Genomic DNA, 27,308 nt, shown 5'->3' on the forward strand with positions numbered 1-27,308 from the left:
GTTCAGTTGCTTGGCACTCAGAATGAAGCAGAAAATTGGATTCAAAATTGACTTCACAGAAGAAGCCAAAAAGTAGTAGATGGTTGCTTCTCTGATTGGAAGCCTGTGACGAATGGTGTGTCGCAGGGATTGTTGTGGTTTGTCATCTATATTACAGATTTAGATATTAATCTGGTAAACTGGACCAGTAAGTTTGTGGATGCTCCAATATGAGTAATAACTTATTTAGGGAGCAATTTTCATTTTATGTAGTTCAAAGTGCTTCACAATGGGATAAAGTGCAAATATGAAAATAAACAATAAAAAGATGTTGGTTAAAAGCAAGGTTAAATAAATAGGTTTTAAGCTGGTGTTTAAAAGTGTCAACTGAGTCTGCATCCCTTTTCGTTTTAGGTATTGAATTCCACAGTTTAGGAGCTTAGTTCAAAAAAACTGATCTGTCCATTATGTTTTGAGGGAGATTGTTTAAATTTAAGAGACAGAATAAGAGCTTGAAAAAACAAGTAAGAGAACTTTAAAATCAATTTGAAAAGATACAGGAAGCTAACGCAGAGTAGCTAGGATATGAGTGATGTGTTCCCTCATCCTGGTTTTAATTGGAAGTCCAGCAGCAGAGTTTTGAATGAGTTGAAATCTGTCAATAGGTTGTTTTAGAAGGCCAGAAAAAAAAAGTGTGTTGCACTAATCTAGTCTATTTAATATAAAGGCATGAGTTAGTTTTTTCAGCATCATATGTGACAGAAACAGATGGACCTTTGCAATATTTCTTGAGTGTAGAAATGTTGCTCTGCTCACTTTCTTTTTGCGGGATTTAAAATTCAATTCTGAATTAAAGTTAACACCCAGACTTGTTTCTTCAGATTCTACAAGGGGAGCAAGTTCCAGACTTGCTGCAAGTTTAGCAAGAGGTTTATCTTTTTTGGCTTTGGGACTAACCAATGCAGCCGTAACAGATGTCTGAGAAGATCGGGTGTAATCACCACCAGGCTCATCTGAAGTATATAACTGTATGACATCTGCATAACTGTGGAAATCAAATGTAAGCTATCTAATGATTTATCCTAAGGGGAGTATGTATAAGGAGAAGAGCAGGGGACCAAGCTAGTTTTCCTGAGAAACATATAAAGGTACATCGTATCGCTTGGAAAAATAGGTCTCCAAGACAAGACAAAAAAAATTCTCTGAGACATATGAGCAAAACCAATTAAGGACACTACCAGAGAGACCAACCCAGTTCTCGAGGTGGTCTAGGAGAATGTTGTGGTCAACTGTGTCAAAAGCGGCACCTACTGAATATCTAGGGGAATTAGAACTGAGACCCTGTCGGTGTCCATGTTGAGCCTAAGGTTGCTGACAATTTTGGTAAGGGTGATCTTTGCGCTGTGGTTTGCTCTAAAACCTGACTGAAACTTTTCGAGAATATTGTTCTCATTCAGAAAGTTGTTGAGTTGGTTGAAAATGACTTTCTCAAGACTATTGCCTAGGAAGGGAAGATTTGATATAGGCTTGTAGTTACCTATACCTTATTATAAGATTTGGCTTTTTAATTAGGGGTTCGACAGCTGCAATTTTGAAGGCATATGGAAAAACTTTAGTTTCAGGGGATGTGTTAAGAATTTTCCTAACCGAATTAAAAACACTATTAAAAGAGCCCTTAAAAAGTGTGGTAGGGACAGGGTTGAGATAGCAAGTAGAAGAAAATCTGCAGATGCTGGAAATCTGAGCAACACACACAAAATGCTGGAAGAACTCAGCAGGCCAGGTAGCATCTGTGGAAAAAAGCAGAGTCGACGTTTTGGGCAGAAACTCTTCAGTAGGACTGGAGGAAAAAAAATGCTGAGGAGTAAATTTGAAAGGTGGCGGGAGGGGAGAGAGAAACGGCAGAAACTTGGAGTGGGAAGGATGAAGCAAAGAGCTCGGAAGTTGATTGGTGAAAGAGACAGAAGGCCATGGAAGAAAGAAGAAGGGGAGCACCAGAGGGAGGTGATAGGCAGGCACGGAGATAACATGAGAGAAGGAAAAGGGATGGGAAATGGTGAGGTGGGGAGATAGCAAGTAGATGGTTTATTCTTTGTTACGATCTTATAGAGTTCTGAATCAAAAATACTTAAACATTTTGATATGACTGCTGTCTTCTTACAAGGTTGGCAATAGAGGTAACCAGCATCTGTAGCTGTACTCTCCCTAATGGAAGTAATTTGTTCATTTAAAAAAATATTGCAAATTCCTCACATTTGTGGTAGATGCTAGACTGAGGACATTATCAGTTGGGGCGGGTTTCAACAGTTGGTTTATAATTGAGAACGAAATTCTTGAATCGTTGCTATTCTCTGTAATACTCTTTGGAAAATGGGCTCTTCTCACAGAACATATAGCAGCATTAAAGGAAGTTAGCTTTTCCTTAGAAAATATTTCAATGGACTTCTAGCCCAGTTTGCCTCCTTTTTCTCTCTGCATGATCTCTTGAGTTTGTGGACAGAATTTTTTGATTATGGTGATGTTTTACTAAGTGATTTCAACCTGAAGTGGCTAAAAATAATGTGTTTATTCTGTCAAGATATTGTTGAAAGAATGAGCTGTTTCATTTCCTGGGCAGTTTAGATCACATGGGTCAGATAAACTAGCCAGCTCAGAAAACTTACGTTGCATTGCAGCCTCAAGAAACCATTTTTTAACTGTAATGTTTTTTTGTGGTCTTGGTTACAGGAAGGAGGGTATCGAAAAGAACACAAAAATGGTCAGAGTTAGTGGTTTCAGACAGAGACACTTTAATAATATTTAATCATTTTGTCGTTACTAAGTCATGTGTAATTTCTAAGTCGGTGGGTGAGCTCAGTGATATGTTGGAAAGATGGCTGTTCAGTAAATTCATGAATTCAGCTGCATGGAGTTCGAATTTGAGAGATCGTTAATATGATTATTGAAATCACCAGCAATGACAATCCTGCCATGGTTTAATATAACAGAGGATAAGAATCCTGAAAATTCCAGGGGAAGGCAGGCATTGGATTTAGAAGTTTTTTAGGTCAATCTGTGGGTCCCTCCAGTGACAACGGCCTGAATCGAATGGGTAACATTTACAGAACTAGTCGACAGTGCGGAAGTAGTTCACACTATCTCCTCATGTGCACCAGTGATTGTAAATAGTCATTCACCTGGGTTTGCCAGAATGCAGGAGAATATATTTGCAGATCTGGGGGCATTGAGAAAGGCTCTCAAAGCTTGTAACAGACTCTGGACTAACTGGAAAAGTGGGCTGAAAAATGGCAGATGTGATTTAATGCAGACATGTGTGAAATATTGCACTTTGAGAAGACAACCAGGGTAGGACTTACCCAGTGAACAGTCGTGCACTGAGGAGTGCGGTAGAACAGGGGGATCTGGGAACACAGATCTATAATTCATTGAAAGTGGTGTCATGGGTAGACAGGATCGTAGAGAAAGCTTTTGGCACATTGGCCATAAATCAAAGTATTGAGTACAGGAGTTGAGATGTTATATTAAAGTTGTATAGGATGTTGGTGAGGCCAAATTTAGAGAATGTGTGCAGTTCTGTTCACCTATCTACAGGAAAGATTTGGCATATCAACAAATACACTCAAAAACTTCTGTGGTTGTACCGTGGAGAGCATTCTGACAGACTGCATCACTGTCTGGTATGGAGGGGCTACTGCAGAGGACCGAAAGAAGCTGCAGAAGGTTGTAAGTCTAGTCAGCTCCATCTTGGGCACTGGCCTACAGAGTACCCAGGACATCTTTAGGGAGCAGTGTCTCAAAAAGGCAACGTCCATTATTAAAGACCTCCAGCACCCAGGGCATGCCCTTTTCTCACTGTTACCATCAGGTAGGAGGCACAGAAGCCTGAAGGCACAAACTCAGTGATTCAGGAACAGCTTCTTCCCCTCTGCCATCCGATTCCTAAATGGACTTTGAGGCTTTGGACACTACCTCACTTTTTTTTTAATATACAGTAAATCTGTTTTTGCACATTTTTAGTAATTTATTCAATATACGTAATTGATTTACTTGTTTATTTATTATGTTTTATTTTATTTATTATTATTATTTTCTCTCTCTGCTAGATTATGTATTGCATTGAACTGCTGCTGCTAAGTTAACAAATTTCACATCACATGCCGGTGATAATAAACCTGATTCTGATTCTGAATAAGATTCAATGAGTACAGAGAAAATTTAAAGGATGTTGTGGGACTTGAGGACCTGAGGGAAAGGTTGAATAGGTTAGAACTTTATTTCCTGGAGTGCAGGAGAATGAGGGGAGATTTGATAGAGGTGTACAATTATGATGACAGGGTAAATGTAAGCAGGCTTTTTTCCATTGAGGTTGGGTGAGACTAAATCTAGAGGTGATAGGTTAAAGATGAAAGGCAACATATTTCAGGGAAACCTGAGGGGGAACTTCTTCAATAAGGTATGAGTGTGGGACAAGCTGCCAGCGGAAGTTTGATTACAATATTTAAAAGAAGTTTGGATGCGTGCATTGAAGGGAGGGATGTGGATAGCTACGGTCCAGGTGAGGTTTGTTGGGACTAGGCAGAATAACAGTTTGGCATGGACTTAATGGGCTGAAGGGCCTGTGTCTGTGCTATAGTGCTCTATGACTAGGTGAGCTGAGTCCATGATCAGATCAACCATGACCTTATTGAATGGTGGAGCAGGCTCAAAGGGCCAGATGGTCTACTCCAGTTCCAAAAATGCTTACTGCATCAAGACTCAAAGCAGTTAGCACTTTATCCATAGTATCACTCTGAGGTGAGATTGTTACCAGTGAACAACAGATATTTTTATTGCCTGAGAATAGCTTGAGCTCTAACAGATGTTTAGTAATCTTCTAATAGATGAGATCACTTATGTGTTTCAAATTATTACAAATGAGATGGCACAGATGTACCAGTGATGAATCATACTGAGTACTGACAATTGGATTTGTTTTCCCTCATTCTTCACCAATTAATTTTGTGCTGGAAATTACTGTGCATGAAAGCATTGGGACATCATGGACCTTAGTCACTCAATTAATGAGACAAGTGTAGACATAAAAAAGTAAATCGGAAAGGGTGAATCAAAGTCAGCTTGAATACGTAAGAGAGGAATGGAAAGACTGGATTAACAAAGGGGGGCTGCTGAGGAAAAAGACAAAAGAAAAAATTATTTTTAGAATCTTTATGTTCCTGTTGGGTTGAAAGGAAAGGTTAAAAGTTTGAGAGAGCCATGGTTTTCATGAGATATTAGAAACTTGGTTCAGAAAAAGAGAGGGATCTTCAATGAATATAGGCAGCTTGGAGTTAATGAGGTACTCGAGGAATATAAAGAATGTAAAAAGAATCTTAAGGAAGTTACATACCTCAAGGAGATCTGTGATTTGTTTTGTGAGAATGATGTAATGGTCTTTTGGAGGTCACCTGATGTAATATTCCCGCCAATGTGAGGTCATGTGATGACATGTGTACCGCGGGTATATAAGGGAGGACCTCAGATGACGCAGTTAGTTTTTAGTTTTTAATTTTCCAGCTAGAATGTTGATGTGTCTCCATTTCTGTTGCGTATTTGTTTTTATGACGCAGTTTCATTTTTAAAGTAGTGTGTTACATTCTGTTGCAAGGTACACTAGTGCTGGACTGGAAATTTTTGCTAGATGTGGTGACGTACCTTATTCCAGCAGTAGTACGGGAGAGTGAAGACTTTATCCAAGTACAGGACCCGAAGGATTGAGAGCAGTCGGTATCGTTCGGCAGTTTAACAAAGGATCGACCTTATTGAGTCTTCGTTGAAGGAGTAGTGACCTGCATCGCGATAACTCTTGCCAAAAGAGAAAGGAGTTCATGCAAGGTGCTCACTAGAATTTAATGTCAGTTGTTTTAAACTGTTTATTTCCTGCATCGTGAATCCTTTGGACAGAACCAGCAGGAAAATCGCGTCTATGAAGAAATCCTTCTCCAGAGAAGTCGCTCCCAATTGAACGTATAAATCTGTTGGACTTTCGAATTTACCATTTTAAGAACTATATCTGACTTTACCGCTTTAAGGACTGGTTTCGCATTTAACGCTTTAAGAACCAGTGCCGAGTGACGATTTGTTGAACGGCTGCATAGTGGTTAACTTCTGGTTAAGGTTTTCATTTGTTTTTTTTTATTGTTTATCCATGTTTAATAAATGTTTGGATGTTTTTATACCACCTGTCTTGATTGATATTCACTGTTGCCGGTTCCGTAACAAGAAAGAAATTAGAAAAGCTAAAAGAAGATACGAGGTTGCTTTGGCAAGTAAGGTGAAAATAAATCCAAAGGGTTTCTACAGTTATGTTAGTGGCAAAAGGATAGTGAGGGATAAAATTGGTCCCTTGGAGAATCAAAGTGGATGGGCTATGTGCAGAGCCAAAAGAGATGGGGGAGATTTTGAACAATTTCTTTTCTTCGGTATTCACTAAGGAAAAAGATATTGAATTGAGTAAGGTAAAGGAAACAAGTAGGGTAGTTATGGAAAGTATAACAATTATAGAAGAGGAAGTACTGGCACTTTTAAGGAATATAAAAGTGGACAAGTCTCCAGGTCCGGACAAGATATTCCCTAGGACCTTGAGGGAAGTTGGTGTAGAAATAGCAGGGGCTCTGACAGAAATACAAACGACATTTCAAATGTCATTAGATACGGGGATGGTGCCAGAGGATTGGCGTATTGCTCATATGGTTCCATTGTTTAAAAAGGGTTCTAAGAGTAAACCTGGCAATTATCAGCCTGTGAGTTTGATGTCAGTGGTGGGTAAATTGATGGAAAGTATTCTTAGAGATGGTATATATAATTATCTGGATAGACAGGGTCTGATTAGGAACAGTCAACATGGATTTGTGCGTGGAAGGTCATGTTTGACAAATCTTATTGAATTTTTTGATGAGGTTACTAAGAAAGTTGACTAGGGTAAATCAGTGGATGTTGTCTATATGGACTTCAGTAAGGCCTTTGTCAAGGTTCCACACGGAAGGTTAGTTAGGAAGGTTCAATCGTTAGGCATTAATATGGAAGTAGTAAAACGGATTCAGCAGTGGCTAGATGGGAGATGCCAGAGAGTAGTGGTGGATAACTGTGTGTCAGATTGGAGGACAGTGTGTAGCAGTGTGCCTCAGGGATCTGTACTGGGTCCAATGTTATTTGTCATATATATTAATGATCTGGATGATGGGGTGGTAAATTGGATTAGTAAGTATGCAGATGATTCTAAGATAGGTGGTGTTGTGGATGATGAGGTAGGTTTTCAAAACTTGCAAAGAGGTTTAGGACAGTTAGAAGAGTGGGCTGAAAGATGGCAGATGGAGTTTAATGCAGAAAAATGTGAAGTGCTGCATTTTGGTAGAACTAATCAAAATAGGACATACATGGTAAATGGCATTAAAGAATGCAGTAGAACAGTAGGATCTAGGAATAATGGTGCATAATTCCCTGAAGATGGAATCTCATGTGGATAGGCTGGTGAAGAAAGCTTTTGGTTTGCTGGCCCTTATTAATTAGAGCATTGAGTATAGGAGTTGGGATGTAATGTTGAATTTGTATAAGGCATTGGTATGGCCAAATCTGGAGTATTGTGTACAGTTCTGGTCACCGAATTATAGGAAAGATGTCAATAAAATTGAGAGAGTACAGAGGAGGTTTACTAAAATGTTGCCTGGGTTTCATCTCCTAAGTTACAGAGAAAGGTTGAACAAGTTGGGTCTTTATTCTTTGGAGCGTAGAAGGTTGAAGGGGACTTGATAGAGGTGTTTAAAATTATGAGGGGGATTGATAGAGTTGACGTGGTTACACTTTTTCCATTCAGAGTGGGGAAGATTAAAACAAGAGGACATGAGTTGAGAGTTAGAGGACAAAAGTTTAGGGGTAACATGAGGGGGAACTTTACTCAGAGAGTGGTAGCTGTGTGGAACGAGCTTCCAGCAGAAGTGGTTGAGGCAGGTTCTATGTTCTCATTTAAAGTTAAATTGGATAGATATATGGACAGGAAAGGAATGGAGGGTTATGGACTGAGTGCAGGTCGGTGGGACTAGGATAGGGTAAGAGTTCGGCACGGACTAGAAGGGCCAAGATGGCCTATTTCTGTGCTGTAATTGTTATACGGTTATATAGTTAAAAATGTGTTTCTAAAAAGAACAACCAAAATAATTTAGTAATCGTAACTGTGCAATTATTTCAATTGCATTTTCACAGGACTACTGCACTCTGAAATATCAGACCTAATACTGGGAAATTTAATTTACAATTATTATACACATCCATGAATCATTTAAATTTGTGGAGAAATCGATAGTAGCACCCAATTTTGTGAGCTGACTGACAAAGGAAATGGGTCAGTTATTTATGGCACTGTGGAACCCATGTCTTAATTTTTCTTACCATACTGTTCGAGTGTAACTTTGTTATTTTTGGCAGCAAGTTCTGGTCCATCATTTTATAATCCCTGATCGATACCAATTGGCAACAGAAAGGCCTAATGCAAGTATCGGTCTCTCAAATCCAAAAAAGCCTAACAGCGCCAAGGAGCAATATTGATGCACTGACAGGCTACTATTTAAGTACTGTATTGGATAAAGGAAAACAGAGTCATACAGAGCAACACAGACAAAATGCTGGAGGAACTCAGCAGGTCAGACAGCATCTATGGAGAGCAATAACAGTCCATATTTCAGGCTAAGACTCTTAATCAGGACTGGAAAGGAAGGGGGAAGAAGCCAGAATAAGAAGGTGGGGTAAGAGGGAAGAGTATAAGCTGGAAGGTGATGGGTGAAGCCAAGCGAGGGAGAAGTTAGGGGAGGGGGATTGAGGTAAAAAGCTGGGAGTGGTGGGTGGAAAAGGTAAAGGGCTGAGGAAAGAGGAATCAGATCGGAGTGGTGAGTGGACAAGGGGAGAAAGGGAAGGAGAAGAGGCATCAAAGGGAGGTAATAGGCAGGTGAGGAGAAGAGAAGGGGGTAAGAGGGTGGAAAAAGAGATAAGGGGGAGGGTGTAAAAATTATCAGAGTTTAGAGAAATCAACGTTCATGCCATCAGTTTGGAGGTCAAGCCAGACAGAATATGAGGTGTTGCTCTTCCAACACCTCGTAGAGTAGCCTCCTCATGGCAGTAGAGGAGACCGTGGACTGACATGTCAGAATAGGGATGGGGAGTGGAATTAAAATGGCAGGATTTCCCAGTGGCCAGACTGTTGCAGACAGAGCAACAGTGCTTGACAGAGCATTTCCCCATCAATATCAGGTCTCACCGATCCAGCGTAGGCTGCACTAGGAGCACCGGATTCAGTAGATGGCCCTGACAAATTCACAGATGAAGTGTTGCCTCACCTGGAGGGAATGTTTGGAGCTCTGAATGGTGGTGAGGAAGGAGATAAGTAAGCAGGTGTACAAAGACCTTTAGAACAACAGTTGACATCAAAGTCATTGAAGTCAACTAGCAGTACTGATCCCAAAGGCATAATGGGACATTTGCAGGAGTAGGGTAAATTTACTAGCAAAATAGTTATCTAGAGTATTTTAACCCATAATATAATAAACATTTTTACAGACAGCAATAGCAACCTGCTTTTGACTGTCATCTACTGCTTAGATCATGTAACTGCATAGCATTTAAAAGTAAACATAGCAGCTATTTTGTGACAACAGCCTTGAGAAATTTTGTAGCATGCACTTGTGATAATTAGTGTTTTCAGTGAGTACATCATGCCTGATGTTCCCCAATGGACTTTAGGCATCAGCATAACAAATATAGTGAATAATTAAATATAAAATATGTTTAAAAACACAGATGTCCTGAAATTAAAGCAGAAAATACAGAATGTAATATTGATTTGTGAGGTCTGCAACATGCCTAGATGGAAGATAATGTGTTTAGTCAGCAGAACTAATGCCACTTTTAATGTAAGATCATCCCCTTAATTCAGTTTTTTTCCAATACACAGTTGGCAACTAGCCTGAACTATTTACTTCTAGTATTCTCTTCTTCTATTCCCTACTCTGGCTTCTTGCCTCTTCTGCGTATCTGCCTATCACCTATCCTTGGTGCCCCTCCTCCTTCCCTTTCTCCCATGGTCCACTGTCCTCTCCTATCAGATCCCTCCTCCTCCATCTCTTTGCCTTTCCCACCCGCCTGGCTTCGTCTGTCATCTTCTGGCTAGTCCTCCTTCCCCTCCCTTCCAACTTCTTATTCTGGTGTCTTACCCCTTCCTTTCCAATCCTGATGAAGGATCTCAGCCCAAAATATCGACTGTTTATTCATTCTCATAAATACTGGCTGACCTGCAGAGTTCCTCCAGCATTTTGTGTGTGTTACTTCAGTAGCATTCTTGTTATATACCAGATTTTCATCAACTGTTGAGCTTTGCATCTCACACTCTCTTCTGCGCCTTTCATCTCCTGTTTACACTTTATCCAGACAGATTAGCTGTGATTAACAAATATCCACACTCCTCACAAACGGTACCAACAGCATTAATATCATCTGGCTTGATCCCCACCATATCACAAACATTTCCTTTCATCTTTTCAATCTTTATACTGTTCTGCAATTTAAAACATGCTAAGTTTCTTTTCCAGTTTGAATGAAAGGTCATTAACCTGAAATATTTACTTTTTTCTCTCCAGCATTTTCTGTTTTGTGTTACTGGAAATACAGTCCTAAAATATTTTATAATAATGTATAAAGCATGTTAGTAATCTCAATCCTTTTTCATAGATTGTAAATGAGGTGGCAAGGGGTTTGCTGGCCTATATGAGGGAATTTACATACATAGGTAAAAATATCTTTCTGTAATGATATCGAGCCTTGGTGACTCAGCACCATGTGCGTTATGTACAATTTTGATATACATATCTAGAAAATTATATACATGGCATAGGAGGACAGCGAAGGTGCACAGGACTAATTTCAGGGATTTGGGCGAATGAATAGAATGGCACTGTTTAGTCCAGAGTTCAGAAGAGAAAGCTCTTCATACAGAAGGCAGTGAATTGTGAACAGATTGATAGGTGTCTGCTTATTAAGAGATATGGAAGTCCAGCAAAAATATTGTCAAATCACCTAAAATCCCAATCCTTTTGCCATTTATTTTGTTTTTATATTCTTATCACTCTCCTGAGAAGATTTTAAAAGATCTTTTCATGGAACTTTACAACATACATGACCATATGGTCCAAAATTTAGATTCATAAAATTAGTAAAGTACAGCTCTTCAAAAGCTTACCGAATTATTATGCAAAGTACTCATTCCACCTTAATTATTTTCAGAACTTCCAGATGAATGACTAGATTCACAGTGTTATAAATGTGTACGAACAATATTTAGAAACATAGGAAACTTACAGCACAATACAGGCCCTTCAGCCCACAAAGCTGTGCTGAACATGTCCTTACCTGAGAAATTACCGAGGCTTACCCATAGCCCTCTATTTTTCTGAGCTCCATGTACCTTTCCGGGAGTCTCTTAAAGACCTTATTGTATCCGCCTCCACCACTGTCACCGGCAGCTCATTCCACACACTCACCACTCTCTGCATAAAAAAAAACTTACCCCTGACATCTCCTCTGTACCCACTTCCAAGTACCTTAAAACTGTGCCCTCTCGTGCCAGCTAGTTCAGCCCTGGGATAAAGCCTCTGTCCACACGATCGATGCCTCTCATCATCTTGTACACATAAGAGAATGAAGAATCAATCTGGATCTAAAGGGTTGTCACAATATCTGCCAGGAGTCTCTGGAGTCTACCTTCAGAGGCCTCCAGCTCAACACAAGCTATATTTCACATCATTGCACTCCGCTGCCTAACTGCACTATTATCAGTGGATCCAATTCCCATCCAATGACCAGAGGCTGTTTCCCTTCCTGCCAGAGCTGGAATGTGTGGTGAATTATTTAGAACGCAAGTGATTTGTTTGAATTCAGTGTTTGACATCAGTCTTGTAGTCTGTTGTCATTTTTCTGTAGCTCTGCATTTAATAATGAACAAGTGTAAACTTTGGATGAAGCATAGTTAAAGGCTGGTGATACATTGGCCTGGGTGCGTACACAGTTTCAGTCCTACGTATCGTCTTTACTTTTCGATTTTTGTTATAACTTAATTTCAATTCATAGAACAATACAGCACAGATATAGGACCTTAGGCCCAACAAGTCCATGTTGAGCATGGTTGTCAAGCATGGTGCCGATGCATCTAGTCCTAATTTGCTGCTTTGACTCATTTCCCTCTAATCTCTACAATTGCCTATTTCAAGTGCTTCTGAAATGGTACCTGTTTCAACCATTCCCTCGGGCAGATCATTCCATATACTCACCACCCTCTGCATGAAAAGTTGCCCATCAAGTCCCATCTCTCACCCTAAATCGATGCTCTAGATTTGGACTCCCCTGCCATGAGGAGGAAAAAAACTGCTATCATGCACCTTATCTATGCAGGCACCATAAGGAAATTAGTAGGTTGAGGAGAGAGCTTAGGTCGTTGAGACAGAGGTGGAAGGTAGCAGGTGAGGGTGACAAGCCAGGGCTTGCTGATCTCCGAGAGCATTTTCGAATAAAGTGAGCATCACTCTGCTGTGCGGAGTCACAATGTAAAAAGAGAAAGAAGAGAGAGAAGGCAAGAAAGTCATTCTTTGAGAACTCTCACGAGTTTACAAAGAAACTGTTTGAACAAAGTAAGAGCGGGCAGCTTAACATCTCTCAACAAGAACTTGAGGATCACCTGGCAAGCACTTACTCTAACTAACAGCGGGAGGCTCCTTTGTTTGACATTTCAGGGCCTGTGAAGCCTACCGAGCCAGGAGTGAAGTTTGATCTGTCAGAACCCAAACTGGCAGAAGTCAAACGGTTCATCAGAAAGGCAAGGTCAGGCTCAGTGCCAGGACCTAATGGAGTGCTGTATAAGGTGTTCAAGAAGTGTGAAGAGCTGAGGAAATACTTGTGGAGATTGTTAAAGGTGGTGTGGAGACAAGGTGTTGTTCCTTTGTCATGGAGTGAGGCTGAAGGAGTATACATCCCGAAGGAAGAGAATTCTTCTACATTGAATCAGTTCCGACCAATTTCCCTCCTGAATGTAGAGGGGAAGATTAGTTTGGCATTCTGGCAGAAAGAATATCTTCATTTGTGATTGAGAATGGATTGATAAATACAACTGTGCAGAAGGCAGGAATACCAGGCTTCCCGGGACACCTTGAACATTCTAGTATGATATGGCATACCATCCAGGAGTCAAAAAGGTTGAGAAGAAATCTGGCTGTAGTTTGGCTTGATCTGGCAAATGCATATGGTTCTGTTCCCTATGTCCTGACTGAGTTTGCAATGGAATTCCTATGGATTCCTGCTAAGGTGAGGAACTTTGTTATGCAGTACTACAACGATTTCCAGATGAGGTTTTCCACTCAGCAGTTTACAACTAGGTGGCAGAGCTTGGATGTTGAAATCCCAATGGGATGTGCGATTTCACCCATCCTTTTTGTGTTAGACATGGAGGTCATTGTGAGGGCTGCAGAATCAGTGGGACCAGGTGTCACACTTGATGGTGGAGAAGAGTTACCACCAATATGAGCGTTCATGGACAACCTTACCCTTTTGGGTCCCAGCACAGAGGCAGTGGAAAATCTACTATCTAGACTCGAGGAGCTAATGAATTGGGGAAGAATGAAGTTCAAGACCAAGAAGTCAAGGAGCCTTATTCTTAGGAGAGGAAAGCTGGTTGACTTTCATTTCACCCTTTGTGGAGAGGAGATTCCATCCATTCAGGACCAACCAGTTAAGAGCCTCGGGCGATAGTATACAGAGGAGCTGAGAGACACCAAGAGGGTTCAAGAGACAGGAGAACAGATCAGCAGAGGTCTGATGTCTGTTGACAAGTGTGGCTTGCCTGGCAAGTTGAAGTTGTGGTGCTTGCAGTACGAACTGATGCCACGGATAATGTGGCCACTAACTGTCTATGAAGTGGCAATGTCCCATGTTGAGGCAATGGAATGGAAGATCAACAGGTATGTGAAGGTGCAGTAGCCAGACAAAGCTTACCATCCCAATGCATTCCCTTGTTGAGGAGGTCAAAGTAGCCAAGGTAAGATCATTCTTGATGCTTCAAGACTCAAAAGACCCTGTCATCAAGAACACCCAGCCGGATGTGAGATCAGGAAGGAAGTGGTCAGCCCGTGTAGCAGTTGATAAGGCGGAGTCTAGATTGAAGCACAAGGAGACGGTTGGGCTATCCAGCTAGGCCGCCAGGAACTTGAATGGACAACCCACAAGTGGTGGTCATCTTCTACAGGTAAGGAGCGCCGTGAGCTTGTAACACAGGAAATACGAGAGGTAGAAGAGGAGAACAGGTTAGCTAAAACAGCTGGCCTGGTCAAACAAGGGGCTTGGACATGGTGGGAAAGTGTTGAACAACGACATCTATCTTGGAATGTTCTGTGGCAGATGGAACCGCTCTGCATTTCTTTTCTATGCAGAGCAGCATACGATCTGCTCCCAACACCTGCCAACCTCAGCACCTGGTATGAAGATAAGACAGACAGGTGTGCTGCTTGTGGCAAGAAGGGAACACTTCAACATATTTTGAGTGCATGCAGAATCAATCTTTCCAGCGGTATTTACACTTGGAGACATAACAACGTTCTCAAAGTTGTGACAGAAGCGGTTGAGCAGAGAGTACTGCAGCACAACTTATCTCATGCCCCATGCTGCACAGAACATCGCATATCGTTTGTGAAAGAAGGCTCCAAGTCAAGGGTGTACAGCATAGGCTCACGATCAAGCATATTTTCTTCAGCCAATGACTGGTGTGTCAAGGTTGACCTGGATGGGAAAGGCAGTTTCCCGGAGCAAATAGCTTTCACAACATTGCATCCAGATATAATCGTATGGTCTGACACCAGTAGAGAAGTGGTTATTGGTGAACTCACAGTCCCCTGGGAAGACAACATCGATGAAGCCCATGAGCGCAAGTTAACCAAGTATGCAGAATAAAGATCAGAGTGCAGAGACAGAGGGTGGAAGGTCACATGCTATCCATTCGAAGTAGGCTGCCGTGGGTTTATTGTGTTCACTCTCCAGAAGTGGCTGCGTGACCTTGGCTTCACTAGAAGAGAGATAAAGTCAACCAGCAGGGCTGTAGCTGAGGCAGCAGAGAAAGGATCAGCATGGGTGTGGACCAAGTATGTCCAGAGGGGAAGATAGTCAGACAGTGTATACATCTTTTGAAAACCCTTCAGTAGTTGCATAGACACCTGAAGAATAGACTATCTGTTGGATGGAAGTGACCAACAACTCTGATAGAGGCAGATGCCAAGTTTTTAAGCTCACCAGCAGGAGGTGGTGCTTTAGCACTGCTGGCCCACCACCTCGAGGGAGTCTTGATCATAAGCAGGCCGAAACTCCTGAAGACAGGTGGCAGATCAACTGATGATCCCACTGGTGATAGCACAGGACAGTTAACGTCTTAGTCCACGTGTATTTTGTAACTGCCCCCCTAAGTTTATTGTACTCTCTAAGAAGTAAAAGCCCAGTCTATCTGACATCTCCCTATAACTCAGGCCCTCTAGACTTGGCAACATCCTTGCAAACTTATCTGTCCTCTTTGCATTTTAACCACATCCTTCCTATAACAGGGTGACCAAAGCTATGCATACTTCTCCAGCTGTGGTCTCTCCAACATCTTAAACATGTCCATATTTAGAATATAAACTGCTTGTATAAATTTGAAATATTTTCGGAAGCACTGTATTTCTACTGAGGATACATTGGGTGGTGGAGGTGTGAAGTGGAGTATTTTTGTGCTCAAAACATCTTGCAGCATTGAAGGGATACAGGGAGAAGGAAGGAGATTGGGGCTGAGAGGAAAATTGGACCAGCCATGATGAAATAGCGCAGCAGAATCAATGGGCCAAGTGGCCTAGATCTACTCCTATAACTTATAGTCTTAAAATGGAAGATGTTGACAAGAAGTGAAAACTTACTTTTTAAAAATTTTTTATTGAGGAACAGCGCAGAACAGGCTCTTCCAGCCCTTCAAACAGTGCTGCCCAGCAATCCCCCAATTTAAACTGAGTCTAATCACGGGACGACTTGCTATGACTATTTAACTTACCGACTGGTACACCTTCAGATTGTGGGAGGAAACCAGAGCAGCTAGAGGAAACCCACATGGTCCTGGGGACAACGTACAAACTCCTTACAGACAGCAGTGAGTGTAATTCTTAAAGAAATGGATCCCACTTAGAGATTGGCCTGCATTACCGACTTCCAACATTCCTTTCAAATTTTACATTAATTGCAACGTGATATTAATTTCATCTTCAAACAGTAATGGAGAGCGTTTGCGTCCTAGAAAGTGATGCTGGTAGTCAAAGATAATTTGAAGTTTGTGTACACCATCTGATGAATTATGCCTTATAATTAGCACCTGAAAGTGAGTTCAAAGCAGAAACACATCTTTCAACTTATGTAATGATAAATGGGAAGAACTGATGCACACAAGAGTTTTTAATCCCAGCAGTTAAAATTCAAATGTTCCTACAGGGTGAGTGGACGTGTTTACATTTTTCATGATTTCCATTCCCCTAGGATTTTTTACATCCAACTTGACACCACAGAAATCACTATCTGCTCAGTGGCCACTTTATTAGGTACACCTGTACACCTCATTCATGCAAATTACTAATTGGCCAGTCGTAAGGCAGTAATTCAGTGCCTAAAAGAATGCAGACATGCTCAAGAGGTTCAGTTGTTGTCCAGGCCGATCATCAGAATACTGAAGAAATGTGATCTAAATGACTTTGACTGTGGAATAATCGTTGGCGCCAGACAGGGTGGATTGAGTATCTCAGAAACTGCTGAACTTCTGGGATTTTCAGGCACAACAGTTTCTAGAGTCTTCAGAGAATGATGAGAAAACAAAAAAAAAATCTAGTGAGTGGCAGTTCTGTGGGTGAAAGTGCCTTGTTAATGACAGGGGTCAGAGAAAAAGAGCAAGACTGGTTCAAGCTCACAGGGAGGTGACAGTAACTCAAATACCATGTGTTACAACAATGGTTTGCAGAAGAGCATCTCTGAAGACACATCATGTTAAACCTTGAAGTGGGTGGGCTACAGCATCACAGGACCACAAACATATGCTCAGTGGCTATTTATTGGGTACAGGGCGTACCTAATGAGGGCCCATGAAGTGTATTCTTTGCCTCAAGGAGCATCACTTCTTTCCAAAACTAACTTGGCTCCAGATATAAAATTGATCATTCTTAGCATGTGAGGAGAATTATTTCAATGGCCACCATTCATTGTCCGATTTCAACTGATGGGAATTTATTGTCCTACAACTGGCTGAACTGTTTATTCTGTCCTTCCCATTGCAGATCAAGTTTCAGGAGGTCTATGCGAGATCTCAGATTTGCGTTCATGAACAGCTAATAACATTGTGGGTGTACCTACACCTCAGAGACTGCAGCGGTTCAAGAAGGCAGCTCATCACCAGCTTCTCAAGGGCAACTAGGGATGGACAATAAATGCTGGCTTAGCTGGTGATGCCCATTTTCTGTAAATGAATAAATAAAATAAATAGTGTCCCAAAGGCAAACTGAAAATAAATGTGGTGTATGGAGGCAAAACAGAGCTTTATGTATTGAAAAGTGGAGGGCCAGCACTTTTTGGACGTGGATGGTTGAGAAAGATCAAACTAGACTGGCACTCAATCAAAGCTGTCTGTGTGACATCATCAGGCAACTGCAGCCCAAATGGTAGCACTAACCAGAGACTGGCACAGCTGCTTAATGGTAATGGGAAGGTTTTTGAGAAGAGTATTGATAAACTCAAAGGCATGAAGGCAAAGGAATTGAACTGAGCAAAGGAATTGAACTGGATGAAACAGCAACACCAAGATTCAATAAAGTTCATCCGGTGCCTTACACACTGTGTCCTAAAGTGGATGCAGAGCTTGGAGGTGTCTGGAATTCTCTCCAGGGTTGAGTGGAGTGATTGGGCCATGCCCGTTGTCCCAGTGATTAAGAAAGGGAAAGCCGGGTTGAAGCAGTGCTATAGGCACCCAAATGTGTCACAACTCAGGTCACAGTTGGGCCTTGTGAATTTCTACCACCTGTTTCTCCCAAACATTGCTACAGTGCAGCACCCATTGAACACACTGATGCAAACAGGAACAAAGTGGGAATGGTCAGAAAGATGTGAAAGAGCATTCAAGAAACAAAGAGATTAATAACATCCAATGAACTGTTCATCCATTATGACCCATCCCTGCCCATCAGACTGGTATGTGATGTGTCCCCTTATGGCATTGGAGCCATTTTGTCACACATAATGAAAGACTGATCTGAACGCCTGATTGTGTTTGCTCAAGATCACTGGCTAGCACAGATTGCAACTATGCTCAGATCAACCCTTAGTCTAGTATAGGGAATAAAGAAGTTCCACCACTACCTCTCTGGGCAAAGGTTTACGTTAGTGACAGGTCACCAGCCCCTGATGTCCATTTTCAATCCCAGGAAGGGAATTCCTCTTATGATTGCTACCTGGTTATAATGTTGGGTACTATTCCTAGGAGCCCAATCTTATGACAAGAGTTCAAGGGTACTAAACAACACAGCAACACTGATGGCTTGTCACATCTTCCACTGCTGGCAACTGAAGAAGAAAAGTCTTAATACTGTGACCCAGCAGAAGTGTTCCACAACGCATTGGTGGACCAGTTGCTGGTAAAAAAAACAGTAATTTTAAAGACAAAGGGGTGGGGGAGGGGAAGCAGGGAGGTGATTGGCAGGAGAACAATGCGAAGTAGTAGAAGGAGGCAGAACTATGAGGGAGGTGATGTGAAATAGGGATAGAGGAAGGGAGGGGGAGGGAATTACGGGAAGTTAGAGAATTCTATGTTCATACCAAGGGGATGGAGACTACCTAGACGGTATATGAGGTGTTGCTCCTCCAACCTGAGTTTAGCCTCATCATGGCAGTAGAGGAGGCCATGTATGGACATATCTGAATGGGAATGGGAAGCAAACTGTTTTTTTCAACTACCAGCATTCTTCAAACCCTCCCCAAAGTTCTTCCTTCAGTCCTGACGAAGGGTTTCGGCCCGAGACATCGACTAATCTTTTCAGCTGATGCTGACTGACCTGCTGAGTTCCTCCAGCACATTGTGAGTGTTCCTTTAACAAATTCTGAAATACAAAGGGAAGCAAGGAATGACCCAACTTGTCAAAAGTCTATGACACCACCATGCAAGGATGGCCAGCTCATGGTAACATAGTTATAGTCATAGTCATACTTTATTGATCCCGAGGGAAATTGGTTTTTGTTACAGTTGCACCATAAATAATTAAATAGTAATAAAACCATTAATAATTAAATAGTAATATGTAAATTATGCCAGGAAATAAGTCCAGGACCAGCCTATTGGCTCAGGGTGTCTGACCCTCCAAGGGAGGAGTTGTAAAGTTTGATGGCCACAGGCAGGAATGACTTCCTATGACGCTCTGTGTTGCATCTTGGTGGAATGAGTCTCTGGCTGAATGTACTCCTGTGCCCAACCAGTCCATTACGTAGTGGATGGGAGACATTGTCCAAGATGGCATGCAACTTGGACAGCATCCTCTTTTCAGACACCACCGTCAGAGAGTCCAGTTCCATCCCCACAACATCACTGGCCTTACGAATGAGCTTGTTGATTCTGTTGGTGTCTGCTACCCTCAGCCTGCTGCCCCAGCACACAACAGCAAACATGATAGCACTGGCCACCACAGACTCGTAGAACATCCTCAGCATCGTCCAACAGATGTTAAAGGACTTCAGTCTCCTCAGGAAATAGAGACCGATCTGACCCTTCTTGTAGACAGCCTCAGTGTTCTTTGACCAGTCTAGTTTATTGTCAATTCGTATCCCCTGGTATTTGTAATCCTCCACCATGTCCACACTGACCCCCTGGATGGAAACAGGGGTCAATGGTACCTTAGCTCTCCTCAGGTCTACCACCAGCTCCTTAGTCTTTTTCACATTAAGCTGCAGATAATTCTGCTCACACCATGTGACAAAGTTTCCTACCGTAGCCCTGTACTCAGCCTCATCTCCCTTGCTGATGCATCCAACTATGGCAGAGTCATCAGAAAACTTCTGAAGATGACAAGACTCTGTGCAGTAGTTGAAGTCGAGGTGTAAATGATGAAGAGAAAGGGATACAAGACAGTTCCCTGTGGAGCCCCAGTGCTGCTGATCACTCTGTTGGACACACAGTGTTGCAAGCACACATACTGTGGTCTGCCAGTCAGGACCCTATGTTTCCAGAGTTCTGAGCGAGATGAGACTAACTGTCAGTATGTCAAAGAACATTGAAGTGTGGATCTCATGTTGTAGTTCCCTCTGAACTGCACACCAGAGTGTTAGAAAATCTGCATGAAGGACACCTGGGTACAGTCAAGATGAAGAATCTCGCCCAGAGCTATGTGTGGTGGCCGGGAATAAATAAACAGATTGAAGACTTGGCCAAAAGCTATTCCGGATGACAAAAAGTTCAAAATGCACCCCCACAGGCACCATTACACCCATGGGAGTGGCTATCGTCACCATGGTAAAGAATGCATATTGACTTTGCTGGGCCACTCATGGGCTCCATGTTTCTGATTGCTGTGGATACTCATTCGAAGTGTCCAGAAGTTATACCAATAAAGTCAATCACCTCAGCAGAGACTATCTTTGCTAGAAACAGCTTACCAGAACATGTTGTTCACAACACACGTCAGAAGAATTCCAACTTTACATGAAGAAAGATGGCATCAGACATTTCAAGTCAGCTCCTCACCACCCAGCAATGAATGGATTAGCTGAAAGGTTTATCCAAACCTTCAAGAAGTCCACTAAAGTGGTGGACATTTCTCTACAGCACAAGATGGACAACTTCATTCAGGGGTGTATGCTTAGCCCACTGCTCTACTCCCTCTATACCCATGACTGTGTGGCTAGGCATAGCTCAAATACCATCTATAAATTTGCTGATGATACAACCATTGTTGGTAGAATCTCAGATGGAGATGAGAGAGTGTACAGGAGTGAGATATGCCAACTAATGGAGTGGTACAAAGCAACAACCTGGCACTCAATATCAGTAAGACGAAAGCTGATTGTGGACTTCAAGAAGGGTAATCTGAAGGAACACATACCAATCCTCAGAAGTGGAGAGAGTGAGCAGTTTCAAGTTCCTGGGTGTCAAGATCTCTGAGGACCGAACTTGGTCCCAACATATCGATGCAGCTATAAAGAAGGCAAGACAGAGACTATACTTCATTAGGACTTTGAAGAGATTTGGTATGTCAACAAAAACACTCAAAAACTTCTATAGTTGTACTGTGGAGAGCATTCTGACAGGCTGCATCACTGTTTGGTATGGAGGGGGTTCTGCACAGGACCGAAAGAAGCTGCAGAAGATTATAAATCTAGTCCGCTCCATCCTGGGCACAAGCCTACAAAGTGTCCAGGACATCTTCAGGGAGCGGTGTCTCAGAAAGGCAGTGTCCATTATTAAGGACCTCCAGCATCCAGGGCATGCCCTTTTCTCACTGTTACCATCAGGTAGGAGGTATTGAAGCCTGAAGGCACACACTCAGCGATTCAGGAACAGCTTCTTCCCCTCTGCCATCCGATTTCTAAATAGACATTGAACCCTTGAACACTACCTCATTTTTTTAAATATATTATTTCTGCTTTTGCACAATTTTTATTCTATTGAATATACATATACTGTAATTGATTTACTTATTTATTATTATTTTCTTCTATATTATATATTGCATTGAACTGCTGCTGCTAAGTTAATAAATTTCACGGCACATGCCGGTGATAATAAACCTGATTCTGATTCTAATTTATTTTTGTGTATCAGAATTCTGTTCATGTGATGACAAATCAAACACCGGCAATACTGTTCATGAACAGGAATCTGAGATCTAGTATAGACCTCCTGAACCCAGACCTACAGAGGGAAGTGCAGGAATAAACAGTTCAGCCAGTAGCCAAGTGAAGCAGCAAAGAGCTTTGATATTGGACAGGAAGTCCGAATGCGTGATTACCGAGAAGACAAGTGGACACCTGGTAGGATAGCTTCAAGAACAGAACCACTGATGTACACAGAGGATGTTGGAGATCAGACCTGGAGATATCATGTGGACCACATAGTGGATGCCTAACCAAAGAACACACCTGAGTCGATCGCATGCAACAAGATGGACACATTACAGTCACTGGACTTGCCTCTCAGTGATGTCACCGACAGCAACGTGACACCAGAAACCGAGAATGTTGTCTTGAACAAGACACCTCTCAAACCAGATGCCACTCTACAGGTCCAGAGACGCTATCCTGAAAGAAACAGAGCACCACCCAAAAGACTGAACCTTTATAGCTGTGAAGTTAGTTATGGACTCTTACCATGAAAGCATGTTTACTTGGAATATGGGTTTAAGAAGGGGAAATTGAATATTTTGTACATGTACAGTTTGTTGCATTAATCTAAAGGGGGGAGGAAGTGTACTGTATGGATGGATTTCTTTTAGAACAATCTCCCGCCCCACCAGCACAAGTTATTGATCTGTCATCTACACATGCACAACTGTTCTCGCTCACTCTCTCTCAGTGTGGTGAATACACCAGTCACAGCCATCTCTCACGTGTGTGCTTTTATTTAATCGATATGTTTTAAATTATAATTTAAATTTTTAATATTTACTATCGATTTGTAATTCAGGGAGCGGGAAGTGCAGAATCAAATAGCGCTATGATGTTTGTACATTCTAGTATCAATTGTTTGGCGACAATAAAGTATAAAGTATACAACACAGGATATCTTCAAAGTGAAGCTATAATGTTGTGAGATTAAGGTCACAAGCCAGCCAAAGAAAGTAAGAACAATGGATTATCTTAAATGAAGACTGTTAGTGAGCTAGATTTTTTATAGGACCATTCCAACAACTTCATAATCACTTTCACTTGAGCTTCTGTTTCAGATGCCCAACTGTTTAAACCGAATCCAAAGTCATCCAACGCAGTTTATTTATTTAGTGATACAGCACAGAGGAGGCCGACCCAGCCCTTCGAACCACACCGCCACAGCAAACCTGACAACCCCCAATAATCCTAGCCTAATGTCAAGACCATTTGCAATGACCGATTAACCTACCCAATACGTCTTTGAGCTGTGGGAGGAAACCGGAGCATGCTGGGAAAACCCACCACCCAATGAGGAGCACATACAGACTCCGTACAGAATAGCACCGGAATTGAACTCTGAACTCCGGAATGCCCCCAGCTGTAATAGCGTCATGCTAAACACTTGTGGGGCTTGGCAGTTGGTGGGATTGAACTGGAAGTTCATGACTTATTCGGCCAGACCTTAAGTATCGATGCAATAACATAACCTCTGCACTACCCACTTTTCCACCCTTGCTAAAAGCACACAGCAAACTTGGTGACCAGGAGTTTCTGTTGGAGTTAACACTGTGTACTATCATGAATGGAGAAGAGCAGGCAGCAAAGGATTTCTGCCCCTCATCTTTTTGGCTCAATTTTCTTTTTCTTTTTTTTTTGTATAGTCTGTCTTCTTGGGAATCCCACAGTTTTATCATTAGCAACATGTTACATGGACAAAGTTCAATCTGATTTGTTAACTAGCATGGTAAGTTGGCTCGTTTCAACCTATCAGAGATATCTCCTTTGTTCTTCCTGTCCCTACCCCACCTTCTCCTCTACTAGTTTTTTTTTGTCCATTTCTGATAAAAAGTCCTGGACTTGAAACATTAACAGTTTCACTTTTCGTAGGTGCTCCCTGATCAGCTGAATATTTTCAGCATCTTCTGATTAGATTCAAGATTTCTAGGATACCAACATTTTCATTTTTCAGTCAGTAAGTTTTACAGCCATGTGCCTGTCCTCTCCCAGTACTTATGAGGCTGCATCAGAAGTAACAGAGAATATATTTATTCTTATGTGAGTGGGCTTTTTGAAGGCTGTAAAAATTATGGGGAATTGCAGTTTGGTGCGTTGTGACAGATTTGCATCTTGATCTGACAAGAGATGTGCCTACTATCAAATGTTGTCATGGTCTATAGAAGTGGACTTAATTGCATTTTAAATGGCCTGGTTGAACAATAAGAGAGAAATCAGTTTATCTGCCTAGCCATTAAATATTGCATGTTTTTTTCTCTAATTGCCTTCCTCTTCAGCTGGTCTAGGGGAAGCCAACCCATTCAGTAATAATAATTCTTTCTCTCCTCGGGTTGTCTTTCCATAAGAGATGTAATTCCAGTTGGGAGTCTGCAAACATTAGTTATAATTGTCCAGATCACTGCAGCCAAGATGAGAATAGGCTATTACAATTGGTATAATTCCTTTCTGACAAATATGAGCTTTCTGAAAAAGAACAAATCCTAACGCTGAAGGAGTTAAGTAGATTCCTTCACAATGACTGAACAGGAACAGATACAGCTTGTAAATTCCTCCTTTGAGGTGTCAGACCAAGAAGTGTGATTGACAAACTCTCTAATGACAAAAAACTATATCTGAATCTTAGGACTATGGAATAGAGAAAAGCAGAACTTTGGATGCCTGCTTTTTGTTTTCTTTCACACTCAAAAAGTGTAGCTGATGTTATTTTTTAAGATCCTCATATCAAAGTTCCAATTTTTTAAATTTTACCTATTTTTTTCAGCTTTTTCGTTCCTTTGGAATCGCAGAGAGATGCACACTGACAGTTAATCTGCAGAAGACATTCTTAGTGATGTCAAGTCCCTCAGCTACATATGTCACTAAATTCTGGCAGTGGATCTGACTTGTCTTGTTGGAACTTTGCCTGGGATCTAACTGAATTTCCGAAGGAAGGTGCCAAGGTTCCTCATGGACTGTTGAGATGAAAAAGGAATTGTAGTGAGAGTAGTATTTGAACTGCTCTTCTGACAGCCCATGATAAACTAATTAGTCGATGAATTTGAACTGTGTTCTTATGTATAGTGCACCAGTTCTTATAGGTCAAGCGAATTGCATTATGATATTTCATATTCTGTGTTATGAAAGATTTAAATGCAAGGTATTTTAGAATTAAACTATGGCAAGGTCTCAGCAGCCAAATGAATCAGTAGCCTATTCAAATTGCAGTCTGGTTTTCTTAATTCATGTTAACTTTATTAAAATTGTTAAATAATGAAAGATCAACAATAAATTGATTCTTAGTTGTGTTGTTTCTATTGTCTAATTTAAAATACATACATAGAACATAGAAATCTACAGCATGTTACAGACCCTTTGGCCCACAATGTTGTGCCGACCATGGAACCTACTCTAGAAACTGTCCAGAATTTCACTATTGCATAGCCCTCTATTTTTTTAAGCTCCATGTACCTATCTAAGAGTCTCTTAAAAGACCCTATTGTATCTGCTTCTATCACTGTCCATGGCATTGTATTCCACGCACCAACCACTCCCTGTGAGAAAAATTTACCTCTGACATGCTCCCTGTACCTATGTCCAAGCACCTTAAAACTATGGCCCCTCATGTTAGCCATTTCAGCCCTGGGAAAAAATCTCTGGCTATCCAAACAATCAATGCACCTCATCATTTTATACACCTCAACCAGGTCTCCTTTCATCCTCCGTTGCTTCAAGGAAAAAAGGCCAAGTTCACTTAAGCTATTCTCATAAGGCATGTTCTCTGATCCAGGCAACATCCTGGTAGATCTCCTCTGCACTCTCTAAAGTATCCACATCCTTCCTGCAGTGAGGTATCCAGAATTAAACACAGTACTCCAAGTGGGGTCTGACTAAGGACTTGTATAGCTGTAATATTACCTCATGGATCTTGAACTCAATCTCATGGTTGATGAAGAGCAACACACCATACACCTTCTTAACAACACTGTCAACCTGTGCAGCAGCTTTGAGTATCCTATGGACATGGACTCCAAGATCTCGCTGATCCCCCACACTGCCAAGAGTCTTATCACTAATATTATATTCTGTCTTCAAATTTGACCTACCAAAATGAACCACTTCACACTTATCTGGGTTGAACTCCATCTGCCACTTCCCAGCCCAGTTCTGCATCCTATCAATATCCTGCTGTAACCTCTGACAATCCTTCAGACTATCCACAACACTCCCAACTTTTGTGTCATCAGCAAGCTTACTAACCCTACGTTCTACTTCCTCATCCAGGTCATTTATAAAAATCACAAAAAGTAGAGGTCCCATAACAGATCACCCTCCATGCAGAATATGAACCATCTACAACCATCCTTTGCCTTCTGTGGTCAAGCCAATTCTGGATCCACAAAGCAAGGTTTCCTTGGATTCCATACCTCATTACTCTCTGAATCAGCCTTGCATGGGGAATCTTATAAAATGCCTTACTGAAATCTATATGCACAACATCCACAGCTCTACCTTCATCAATGTGTTTTGTTACATCTTCAAAGAATTCAATTATGCTTGTAAGGCACAATCTGCCCATGACAAAGCCATGCTGACTATCCCTAATCAGATTGTCTCTCCAAATGCTCATAAATCCTGCCTTTCAGGATCTTCAACAACTTGCCCACCACTAAGTAAGACTCACTGGTCTATAATTTCCTGGGTTATCTCTACTCCTTTTCTTGAACAAGTGAACAACATTTGCCACCCTCCAATCCACTGGTACTTCTCCCATCCTGTTGATGATGCAAATATCATCACCAGGGGCTCAGCAATCTCCTCCCTTGTTTTCCACAGTAGCCTGGGGTCTATCTCATTCAGACGTGGTAACTTATCTAACTTAATGTTTTTCAAAAGCTCCAGCACATCTTCTTTCTTAATGTCTGTATGCTCAAGCATTTCAGTCCACTGTAAGTCTTCCCCACAACTGCGAAAGTCCCTTTCCCTAGTGAATACTCATTAAGTACCTCCACTACCTCCTCCAACTCCATACACACATTTCCAGTATCGCACCTGATTGGTCCTATTCTCACTCGGCTCATCCTCTTCCTCTTCACATACTTGTAGAATGCCTTGGGGTTTTCCTTAACCCTGCTCACCAAGGCCTTTTCATGGCCCCTTGTAGCTCTCCTAATTCCATTCTTTAGCTCTGTGGTAAACCATGTATATATGTTGTAACTCGGTTACCTGTCTGGACACACTCCTCTGCTGACTGCCCCTGTGGCTCCTCCCACAGGGTCCTGTATAAAGGTGTTTGCCTTGCCCCTCCCCCTCAGTCCGGGGGCAGACACTCACTGTGGAGGTCGTATTGTACAGCAAATAAAAGCCTTTCAGTATTT

At 41.7% G+C, this 27,308-nt stretch overlaps 1 protein-coding gene across 1 annotated transcript in view; it reads left to right on the plus strand.

Moving 5' to 3' along the window:
* rp9 (RP9 pre-mRNA splicing factor) overlaps positions 1-25,103 on the plus strand; it is a 67,191-nt gene extending 42,088 nt beyond the window's left edge. Inside the window, exon 6 of the mRNA XM_063069848.1 lies at positions 24,716-25,103. Within this exon, the coding sequence (XP_062925918.1) occupies positions 24,716-24,755 (40 nt within the window). The 3' untranslated portion in view covers positions 24,756-25,103. The remainder of the gene's footprint in view (positions 1-24,715) is intronic.
* The last annotated feature ends 2,205 nt before the right edge of the window (positions 25,104-27,308 follow it).

The sequence above is a fragment of the Mobula hypostoma genome, chromosome 17 (assembly GCF_963921235.1).
Source record: "Mobula hypostoma chromosome 17, sMobHyp1.1, whole genome shotgun sequence".
NCBI lineage: Eukaryota > Metazoa > Chordata > Chondrichthyes > Myliobatiformes > Myliobatidae > Mobula > Mobula hypostoma.